The 11,137-nt window shown below is 60.8% G+C and overlaps 1 protein-coding gene across 1 annotated transcript; it reads right to left on the bottom strand.

Moving 5' to 3' along the window:
- On the bottom strand, positions 1-4,397 carry DLX4 (distal-less homeobox 4). The gene is made up of 3 exons (XM_030294918.1): positions 4,142-4,397; positions 491-687; positions 1-249 (listed from the first exon to the last, which is right to left on the bottom strand). The coding sequence occupies exons 1-3, from the start codon at positions 4,395-4,397 to the stop codon at positions 1-3; spliced, it is 702 nt and encodes a 233-aa protein (XP_030150778.1).
- Positions 4,398-11,137: the final 6,740 nt, after the last annotated feature.

The raw sequence follows: 11,137 nt of genomic DNA on the forward strand, positions 1-11,137 counted from the left end.
TCACATCATCTGAGGTGAAGCCAGGACATCTGGGGAGTGATGCTGATACCAGGCCCCAAAGCTGTTGCTGTAGCCGCCGCCACCGGTGGGCAGGGCCCCTGCCTTGGGTAGATCCCAGAGGGATGGGAGGGGTGGGGAGCAGGGAGACAAGGAGGGGGCTCTCCCAGGGAAGTCCCCTTCCTGTCCTCCAGAGTTCTGCTTCAAGAGCTTCTTGTATTTGGAGCGTTTGTTCTGAAACCAGATCTTTACCTTTGGGGAGAAGAGGGGAAAGGATGGAAGGTGAGGAGAAGAATGCGTGTGGAAGGGTGAGATCCAGGGAAAGGGACCCAGCAGTGGCGCGCAGGCCCCTTGGGAACGTGCCAGGAGAACTGTGACAACGAGGCTAGGGGGCTCCTCAGCCTTTCAACCCTCCCCCCACCCCGGAAGGGGTGAGTTCCCAGAGACCACATCAGGGGAAGGCTAGCTGCAGGAAGGATCGGGCCGGCCTCACCTGGGTCTGGGTGAGGCCGAGCTGCGCGGCCAGCTGAGCCCTTTCGGGCAGCGCCAGGTACTGCGTGTGCTGGAAACGCTGGTTCAAGTGTTGCAGCTGCAGGCTCGAGTAGATGGTCCTCGGTTTGCGGAGCTTCTTGGGCGGGGCCTGCGGGCGCTGCTCCGAGGGCTCCGGGGACAGCGGCGGCTTCTCCGAATCTGGGGGGCGGCACAAGACGGTGTGCTTGGGGCGTTGAGAGGGTCGGACGCGCGGCTTCTTGAGCTCATTTGCATCTCGTTTGCACGTAGGCCTCAGCAAAGCAAAGGGCGCGGGTACCCGGCTCGGCCCTCCTCTACCTTCCGCTCCCCGCCCCCTTCAGGCGCCACGCCCACCGCGCGCTAGGACGCGGTTCTTGCCCTCAGGGAGCTCCCACTCATGGGTCCTGTGACCCTAGGAAGTCAGCGCCAAGGGACGGAGCGAGGGTACAGGTGGCGCCAGGGCCGGGAGGTCAGAGTTCAGGCGGGTGCGGTGGCGCCAGCTCCGGGTAGGGTGGGGCTAAAAGGCTCGGTCGGGGGCTGGGCTGAGGCCTGACCGGGGCAGGGCATTCCAGGCCGAGGGAACTCCAGAACAATGCTCAGAGGCCCGAGCCAGTGTTTGCGTGGCAGCCTCCCCGCTGCCGGGGGTGGGGAGGGTGGGGGTCGGAGGGGCCCGGCCAATTGGGCCTTGAGGCCAGGATGAGCACCCGCCCCCCGCCCCCCTACCAGAATCCGAGAGTGGAAAGTGCCCTCAGGGTTTGCCATCCCCTATTGCGAGGCGCAAACCCCAACCCGAGCTGCACCCTGCAGGGAAACTGACCAGCCCTCTCCTCCCCCGTGGCTGTGGCCGGCTGGCTAGGAGAGGCGGCTCAGGGGCTCTAGAAGCCCTGTGGGAGTGGGACAGCCCCCTCCCGCTCCCCGCTACACTCACAGAGGGGTTCACCGCTCACGGGGAAGGTGGCCCAGGTTCGCAAAGCACGCAGCGCCGGCCAGCGCAGGCCCTTCGGGCCGCTGCAGGATCTCCCTGCCGTGCTGCCCCGTGAGATCTGGTCACCTCCTGCCTCCAGGCCCAGCCACTCTAGGAATCTTGGCGGGGGAACAGCGGCCCTAGAGTACGGGAGGTGCGGGGCGAGGGGTCCTCCTCTTCCCGTCTGAGCAGCCCAACCTGCGCCAATCTGCGGGGGCACCCTGGGATCATTCCATTCGGGTGATAGGGCTGGGAGGCCCAAATGACCAAAATGCTCCCGGGCTCAGGGCAACGTTTGCAGCTTTCCACTCGGGGCTGCCGGGCCACTTCAGCCGAGAGAGAACTTGGCCCCGGTGCCCAGACGCAGCTAATGTCGGCCCGAGTCCCGCACCCTCACTCTGCCCCTCCTTCCTCTGGTCGTGCTCCCCCCGACGTGTGGTTCCCCGCCCTGGGCCGGCCGCGATGACCAGGTGCCTTCACCTCCCCCGCATCCCTCACTCAGGGCCCCGGGCGTTGCGGGCTTCTCAGATCCACCCCCACCCCGACCCCCGCCCCTGCCAATTCCCAGAAAAACCGTTGGGTTTCCGCTCCCCGCCCGCGCCTGTCCGGCCTCCCCTGCTTTGACCCTACCGCTCGAAGCCCCAGGCTGGCCGCCCAGCGACCGACCACCCGCGCCTCTCCGGCTGCGGCTGCGTGAACCACGAGGCTCGGGTGGTGACGCAGCGCCTAGGAGGCAGCCCCCGCTGCTGCTGGACTCCCCCAGCCCTCGGTGCCCCAGCTCTCCCAGAGGACGCCCCTCCAAATGCCTTCCCCCGACAGCTGCCCTTCTCCACACCAGCTGTGGCAAGTCACGACTGGATCTGCCCTGGTCGCGATTATGGAGCCCAAAGGCCTCCCTGGAGGCACCGCCGCCGCACCCGCCCGCTCCCAAAGCTCCCTTGGAGCCAAACCTTCCCCTGCAGCGCGGGTGGACACACGGTGGGGCAAAAAGAAGGGCTCAAGTCCTCTCTCACACCCCCAATCATTCGGTCTAGAATGGGCAAACCCACCAGTTTCGGGAGGAAAACGCTACCATTCTAGTCTAAGCACGTGTATGGTTTTCGTTGGATCCGGGGAAATTCTGTAAAGAAAAGGAACTCTCCACTCTCTGGCCCTTAGACCAAGCAGAGGGAAAACAAGGTGTGTGGAGGACAGGGATGAAAATACTAACCCTGTAAACAATTCTCTGAAGGACGAGGCGATCTCGTTCCCACCCGGCCACACACACATAGACACAAATGTCCCATATGAGCATATACTAAAGGGAAGTCCAAGGGATTCATTTATAGAACGTAGGTCATTTGTATAAAACAAACAAACAAACAAACCTCCTCCCAACTGCTCCTCCTTTAAGGAGGACAGACACAACAGCCTGGGAGAGGCAGCTGGCATCCGTGCACAGAAGGCACTTCACTTTGGGGGCTCTGAGGAAATTCTCTAAAATCCTCTTTTCTGGCCTCATGCAGTGAACACCAATCTGCAAGGACTAAGTGCCTGGAAAAGAGGCATCCACACCCGGTCCCAGGGCCTCAGTTTGCCCATCTGTAATCCAGTAGGTTGAGCTCCCAAATCTTTAGGGTCACTTCTGGCTCTGATGGTTTATGAGCTCATGTGTTGGAGTAACAGGGAAAGGGAGAGAGATGTCCCGGTCCTGGGCTGACACAAGCAAAGGCACCCAGTAGATGTGCATCCTTGGAGGAGACTGTGCTAAAGACAGTTAGGTGGGGGCAGGGAGGGCAGGGGACCTGAGGTCTAATTTGGAGCTAGTACGGATCAGCATATACAGTTGCACGGGTTCTGCCCAATACCGGGCCCAGGACCAGGAAGACAGGCTGGCTAGCTCCTTGGCTTCTTTGAGGCCTTGCAGTGAGCACTTTCTCAGGGACTCAAAGTTGCTCCAGACAGCAGGAAGTGGGCCCTAACCTGTCCCCCACAAGGGCAAGGGGTGAATCCTTCACCAGGAAGGATCTGCATCAGGATCTATAGCTAGAGGCTGCCTGACCCACCTGTGGCTACATTCTTAGAACAATAGGTGGTGGGGTCCTAGCCCCAGATTCTTCCTAGCTGGAAGGCCAGCTCCCAGCCTCCATCAGGCATATTCAAGCACCAGCCAAGGGAGACGGGGAGGGGCCCCCAAATAAGCCCCCACTTCCACTGTCCTCCAACTGGGACCGCACTTCCAATTGTCTGGCTTGGGCTGGAGCACTGCTTTCGGAGACAAGACAAACCCGGAGAGGCGACTTGGGGAAGGGAAGGAGTACACGACGGAAAGAATCCTGGGGCAGGGGCTAGGCACCCACACCCACATCTGGATTGTTTCAGTTTTCCGTTACACGTAGGTGCACACCACCCCGCTGCTCCAGGGGGTGGGGTAGGGAGCCCTGCCGCCCGGCTTCACACAACTGCAAATCGAAACCAGGTCGGTCTTGAAAGGAGACCTAGATCAACTCGCCCCCGCCCCTCCCCCCTGTCTCCCGCCCCATCCCTTCGCCCTCCCCCCACCCCCAGATCCCTTGGAATCTGAGTAAGGTCTGAATCCCGCTAGCTGCGCCCAACCAGGCGAGGGCGAAGTTTAGGGACGCAAAGGATCAGGACCCCAGAGGTGGGAAGAGCTGCGGCGCCCGGACTTACCTGCCTTTGGCTCCTGCTGAGAAGGCGCCGCTGGTTGCTGGCAGGGCAGGTAGGAGTCTCCCGGAGTCGCCGGCGCAGTGTAGGAGTAGGGCAGGAGGTGGCCATACGGCCCAGAGTAGGGCAAATCGGAGGCGACTGCGGTTGCGGGGGACAGGCCAAGCGGGTAGGCAGCCACTACCGATGGGACAGGGGCGATGTCCGGGAATATGGCTTTGGAGGCGTCCCGGCCAGGGAGGGAGCAGGGCAAAGAGGTCATCGCGGCCGGGGCCGGGGCCGGGGCCGAAGGGCCTAGGCCATGGCCCGGCACGTAGTCCGCTCCCTCCGCCAACTCTCTCTTTTCCGAACCTCGGGCGTTGGGACCGGATGAGCCCGGATGAGCCCCCCAGCCAGCCTCCCGCACACTTAAGATCCCGGGGAAAGTGTCTCTCTGTGCCTTTTCCAGCGGAGAGCGCGCGCCTGGGAAAGGGGTTCCGAAGGGGTGCCCCCCATGGCTTTTCCCCTCCCCCCTAAATCCATGGGGGCCCCCCTCGCCTCGCTCTTGGGTTCGGTTCCCGGGACCCGACGGTGGCACCGCCCACTTAGACGCCGCGGATTGGCTACCGCACGCAGTGACCTCACGGAGGCTGGGGCCGGGGCCCGCCCCCCGGGGCAGCCCGCGGTAGGGAAATTCAGAACCGAGAGGTCCGAGGGGCGGTGCACACGCTCCAGGCCCAGCTGCCTCGGGGTCTTCTCCAAGAGGGATACCGGGGTGGCAGGGCGATTGGGGCAGTCTGGGAACCTCGGTCTCAATGGAAGAAACGCGAGGGAGCTGGCGGGGCCGGGATGGCCCAGGGCGAAGGGAGCAGCGCAGTAGCCGAGGCGCTTCGGCTGCGGGGGCTCAGGGGACCCTCCGTCGCGCTCTCCAGCTCCTGGGGATCTGCACCGCGGTTCTGATGCCGCCGCCACCAACCCGCAGGGGCATCGAGACCAGACCGCCCGCGCCCGCAGCTTATTCAGCACGTCGGAATGCGTCGCTGCTGAGCCCCGGCAGTTTGTTGGTAAACAGACGCCGGGTCCGGGGAGGTACCGCCCCGCGGCCAGCCTGCCCCGCACGCGCGCGGCGCACACGCCCCCGCGGGGCGCCCTTGGCCTGACACGCCGCGACCGCCGCGACTGCGCCTCACCGCGCCCCCACCCCCGTCCTGGCTTCCGCTTCCGGCAGGGGCCCCGGTGCGCTTGCGACAGCGCAGCTCCAGCGGGCCCCCGAGGCCGCTGGAGGGATCCGCCATCCTGGCTTCGCCCGTGCGGCGCCCCGCCTTTCCTGGCGCCGCGTGAGGCTGAAGTCTTGCACGAACCGGGACAAAATCAGCGAGGAGGAGGAGCGTCCACTTTGATGGTTCCTCTGAGAGCGTAGGAAACACGGCAGGCCTGTCCTGGTGGCCGCATTTTCCAGTCTGTGCAGGACCTGCCTCTAAACTTAGGCGCCCAAGAACTTGACGGGCAGGTGTCCACGTATACGAGTATCTATGGCCACAGGTAGGCAACTACACATAGGCTGGTCCGTTCAATTACAACATATATGCAAACACACAGGTGTCTACACTGATGTTCGTGATCTCCATGAACAGAGAGGTCCACTAACGGATCCCAAAGATAAAGAGCGATGTCCCTGGAAAAAAAGCACGATCCTTACCTCTTACACAGACCCACGACTCCACAAGTCACATTGCCGGTGTGCACACTCAAGAATGAGAAAATCCACGCATATAAGCATTTACACAAGTGTGGCCACCCTCTGAGTGATAACTGTCCACACACATCCAAGCTGCTTCATGTTAAGGGGAGAGACAGTTACACCCCCAAACTCACCAGTCCTCACAGATTCCACAGCATACCCCCCCCCCACACACACACCTTTTCTCCCCTGAGTACACAACTCAGACGCGCATATGCATGGCTGTACACACATACTCGCTCCATCAGGGCTCATAGCGAAGACAGCAGCCTTAGAATTGGAGAGTAGGCGGAGACCCTGATCAGACAAAGAGGGAGGCTTAGAAGAGTGAGAGAAGGAAGGCACTGGAGGGTGGCCAGGCTCGGAGAGACAGAAAGATCAAAGACGGGTGCTGGGGTGGTTGAGCCCCCCAGTCAGGTGTCCCGAGGGGAGGATGGGCAAGTCAGCTTCGAACTGGATTCCCTTCTGGAATGGATAGAGATGCGTTTTTCCAAGAAAGCCTTTGGATCTGAGCTCTCCGCCCTGAAGCCTTGGAGCTTCAGGCGAAGCGCAGATTCCTTGTCTGGGTGGCTGGAGAACCGATTCCCTCTCATCCAACAAGGTATGCAGGGTTGCTCAGTTGAGAAATGCTGTTTTCACACGGGACCACCTTTTCCCCCTTCCTTCCCCAGCGCCAGCCTTGCCGCTGCCTCGTTAGAGCTGGGGCTACGCACTTACGAGGATATATCCTTCCAAAGCTTTCTCTCTTCCACCACCGCCTTCTTCTGGAAGGAGACAGCCACACCACAGTGCCGTGGTGGATTCCAAGGATGGCATCTCTGGGCGTAACAAAGGGAGAGAATGCTCTCTGGAGTGGAGCTGGCTGTCAGGGAAGGTTGTATAAAGGAGGTACTTTTGAGCTGGAACTTAAAGAACGAGTAGAGGGACATTTTGTCCCGCAGTCACGTACCCAGAGTCCCTTCTGTGCTGGACCTAGCAAGAAAAAAAAAAAAAAAGGCAAGCGTGGGTTTTCTGGCAGGCCTTGGTAGCAGTTGACTTTGGACATCCTCCAAAGCTAGGATACCCATCATGAGAGCCTCTCCTAAACTCCCAGGGGGCTTCCTGAAGGGTCCTCATTTCTATGCAGTGGTAGGAAACACCCTACAGCTGTTTCGAATTTATAAAACACAACAGGCAGGTTCTGTGCACCTTCACAAAAAGCCCACTATTATGATCCTCAGCTTACACATGAGGAAACCTATGCCTCCATCATCACCTCTCTCTTCCGGGCTCCTTTTGAACACACGCTGGAGGGCTTGAAGCTGGGGCACTTGGTTAGGAAACCCCATGTGGTCTCCCTGGATGCAGCCTCATCAACCGACAGGTCCCCTCCGACTGGCATCCCATCTCGCCATCCCAACCTCAGGCCTAGGGGGAGACAGGAAAGGTGGAAGGGGCCGGGATGAGGGCTAGAAAGGGCTGTAAATGTTGTGTTCCAGAAGCGAGGAGGGGAGGGCCGGCCTGAGAAAGCTTGAGGCCTGGGTTTCCGTTGCAGTTCGTACACTCGCTGGCTGTGATAGCCTGGGTGGGTCATTGCCCATCTCTGACACTCGTTTTATCCGAGGGACAAAGAGGGAGCTGCCCTTGTCCCTTTGCTTAGCACAGCCCTTGTCCATTTGCTTTAGAATGGATTGCAAAAACGGAAACCCCCAAACGTAATAAAACCAAGAAGGAGGAGGAGGAGGCAAGGCAGGCAGGCAAAACAAAACGGATGCTCTCCTGCCACTACTAATACTTCAGCCCCTGGCTTGTCACACAAGCTCAAAGTGGCTCTCCCAGCCTTTTCTCCCACGCAGCTCCCCTCCCTTAGCAAAAGGGGCCTGCTTGGAGAACCCCAGCACCGGAGTGAGGCTGCGGGAAAAGACAGTGGGGTCCCCAGGGGGACACGGCGCCCCCCTGGTCTCAAGAGCCAGCCAAGGGTCGGCGACGACCTGATAGATCCGTGCAGCATACGGTGGTTTGCACGCTCTTTGTCAGTTGCCTTGGAAAGAAAACACAATCCCAGGGGATCCTGTAACGTTTCTTTGCCTAGAATAAATACCCGCGGCGGTGGGATGTATGCCTTGCTTGACTCTCCCCTCCAACCGAACCGGTGCTTCTCCCTCGGGGGGGGGGTGGTTCACAGTCAACACCCCAACACATGGTGGGTGCGTGGGGCTCTCCGCATCGTCCCTGGGCTCCGTACATGGCGGGCTTCTGCGACGCTGCCCGGGCGCTGGGGTCTAACCCGGTGCAGACTCCACGCAGCACCTGTATGAACCTGCTCCGGGGAATAAAGGTTCCACCGGACCCCAGTCCTCGGCCCTGGGCGGCTGTCGCGCGATTATCCGCGCCCTCTGCCCTCCATCCCACCCACGGTCTCCAAACGAAATCTTTGTTGGGTCCCCTCTGCTCTCAGCGGAATTTAAGTCCGATTTGGCGAGGTTTTCGTACTAACTCGTTGAGGGGAAACTTTGTGAATTATTTGGTTTGGCAGGGTCGGGGGTGAGGATTCCTCCCTCTGCTCCGCCGTGTGCTCGGTGGGTGAAGACCCCACGTTTGGCGACGCCCGGAGAAGGCACGGTTGGTAGAGGCCTGCGTGCCCCACCGCACACACTCCGATTTGACTTTTCTTGGAATTTTGAATGATCTCTTTTCCTCTTTACGACTGATCAGTGAACGAGCGCTGGCGCAGGCGGGACTGCGGGCTGCTGACTGAGGTCAGCCAGCCCCGCTGGCCGTGCACTCGGGGTTCGCGCTCACCTGCACGCTCCGTGGAGAGGTTCCGCGGAGCAGGAATGACCCTCCCCACCCCCACCGCCACCCTCACCCCCACTATCATTTTCCACATAACTTTGGAGAAGCTCCCAGGGGGAGGGGAGGGAAGAGGTCTCAGGGTCTGCGCCCCCCCTTGAGATTTGGGCACTACTCGGCAGACGACACCCACGAGTCTTCCTCTCGGCCCCCAGGCACACTGTCCTCCCGTCGTCTTTGCTTTTCTTCCAAACGCCAGCCTCTGCTCCAGGAAAAGTCTCCTATTTGGAATTGACCGGGACGTTTAAAGTGCACGTACGTATGAAGTCACCAAACACGTTAAAAACAAAACTATGGCCACTCTCGGACCAAGTACCACAAGCCCCCCCAGCCCCGCAACAAAGGAAACTGTTAACCAAAAAAACGGAGCGGTCTGGAAGGTGCGTTGGAGGCGCCGCCCTGCGCGGCCGGATCTGGCCGCGCGGGAGCCAAATGCGGCGCGATGGGGGCCGCGGGGGGCGCCGGGCGGCGGCCGGAGCGCGGGGGTTCTGGCCGGTTGTCCGGGCTCCAGCCCCGGCCTGCCCGGGGGTGGAGCCCGCGCCCCGAACCCGGCGGAACGACCGCGGCGCTAAGCGCCAGACGCCCGCACGCGGAGAGCCCGCGGGAGGCCCCGAGGCCAACCCGGCTGCAACGAATTCGCGGCGGCCCGAACGAAGGCGGCTCCGCCGGGTTCTGCAGAGTTTTCCAGACCCGGGCCCGGAACCTTGGGCGCCCCGCCGAGGTCTCCCTCGCCCAGTCCCGGGTGGAAGGCGGAGGCAGGACCTGGCGGGAGTGACAAAGCTCACCTGGCCCGCACGCACGGTCGGTCGGAGCAGGGGGAGGGGGGGTGGGCGCAGCCACGCACATCGTAGCACCGAACACACTCCTGTAATCCAGCAGCCACAGCACCCAGCCCGAGGCAGCCACACGACACCTGCCACATACACACGACCGTATCACACAGACACAAAACGCCCAGCGCACAGGTACACACACACAGGACATTACACTCGCCCAAGACTCCCTGTGTTCAGCGGAAGGTCTATGGGGGTGGGTTGCTGCTTTCATTTTCTCATGCCCTACCAGACCTTTTGGAGGTCCAGACTGTTTTTCTTTCATCAGAAAAGGGTAGGTCCAGGGGCGCCTGGATGGCTCAGTCGGTTAAGCGCATCCGACTTCAGCTCAGGTCATGATCTTGTGGTTTGTGAGTTCCAGCCCCACATCAGGCTCTGTGCTGACAGCTCGGAGCCTGGAGCCTGCTTCAGATTCTGTGTCTCCCTCTCTCTCTGCCCCTCCCCTGTTCATGCTCTGTCTCTCTATATATATATTAAAAATTAAAAAAAAAAAAGCCGGGGGGGTGGTGGTAGGTCCAGTCCCTGAATCCTAGTCTGGGCTGCAGAGTCTGGGAGAAGGGCACAGCCTTTGCCTCTGCTGGGCTGGGCTTGCCAGAGTGAGGGGAATACTGCCTCGGGAGGAGGGCTGGCCACGTGGGCACCTTAGACGCACCTGCACCCCCACCCCCAAAATGAGAAAACTGATCACAAGTACAAAAGCCGCAGAAAACAAAAAACAACCGCACCCTTTCCCTCTGTGAACAGCTCGGCTGGGCTCCCAGTGTCAGACCTGGTGTGGGGGAGGGTAGGCAGGGGGAGGATATGGAGGGAGAGTGGGAGGCAACTGGGTCCCACCCCCACTCTTCTCCTCTCCTCCAAACCCTCCCCCACCGGCTCAGCTATGGGGGGTGGGGGTATTAAGCCAGCAGCAGGGGCCCAGGCCCCCTCAAGTGTGTTTAAGGAGGGGGAGGTGGCCCAAACCCCTCTTCTGCCGGCATCTACCTTCCGTCCTCAGTCACTCTCACTCATTCCCTTTGGAAAAGGGCCACACACTGGAAATTCATCCACTGTTGTCTGCAAAAGGCTGGAGAACAAGAACGGGGGGGGGGTGGCAGAGGAGGGGGAAGGGTCTGTGCTTGCGCAGTGTCGTGGGGGGCCGTGCACTGGTCCTGGCCTCCTAGGAGAACCGAGCTAGGCTGCCTTAGTGGTTTCCAGCTTCTCAGACCAGTTTGCCTTCCCTGCCCCTAAAGACTCTTCTCAGTTTAGGAGCTAACCCACACCTGTCCAACCTCAGCCTTGGCTGAGGGACGGCTCTCAAATTCTGGGGGGAGACAAGCCCTCCCCAGCCCAAAATCTGGGTGGAATGTGCCCCAGAACTAGTGGGGAGGGGGGAGCCCAGCCCCACGCCCCCATTGCCACCCCAACCCAATGGGGCACTGGCTGCCTCAGATTCTGTCCTCAGGAAAGCATACAGGAGAGCCAGGTGGGGGCTGTCTGGCTGTCTGAAGCACGGGAGGATCCTGAGGGAGGCGCTTCCTGGAAACACCTCTGAGGAACCTTCTGGAGCCTTGGGGGGATAGGGGAGCAGCAGTGATCTGAGGCCCTGTGTCTTGGGTAGCACAACGATAATGATCGTAA

This window comes from Lynx canadensis, chromosome E1 (assembly GCF_007474595.2).
Source record: "Lynx canadensis isolate LIC74 chromosome E1, mLynCan4.pri.v2, whole genome shotgun sequence".
Taxonomy (NCBI): domain Eukaryota; kingdom Metazoa; phylum Chordata; class Mammalia; order Carnivora; family Felidae; genus Lynx; species Lynx canadensis.

Coding starts and splice junctions, on each gene's coding strand:
- DLX4 (XM_030294918.1), bottom strand. CDS start 4,397: ATGACCTCTTTGCCCTGCTCCCTCCCTGGCCGGGACGCCTCCAAAGCC. Junction 688..4,141: donor TCAGCAGGAGCCAAAGGCAG/GTAAGTCCGGGC, acceptor GCCGCCCCCCAG/ATTCGGAGAAGCCGCCGCTG. Junction 250..490: donor TCGGCCTCACCCAGACCCAG/GTGAGGCCGGCC, acceptor TTCTCCCCAAAG/GTAAAGATCTGGTTTCAGAA.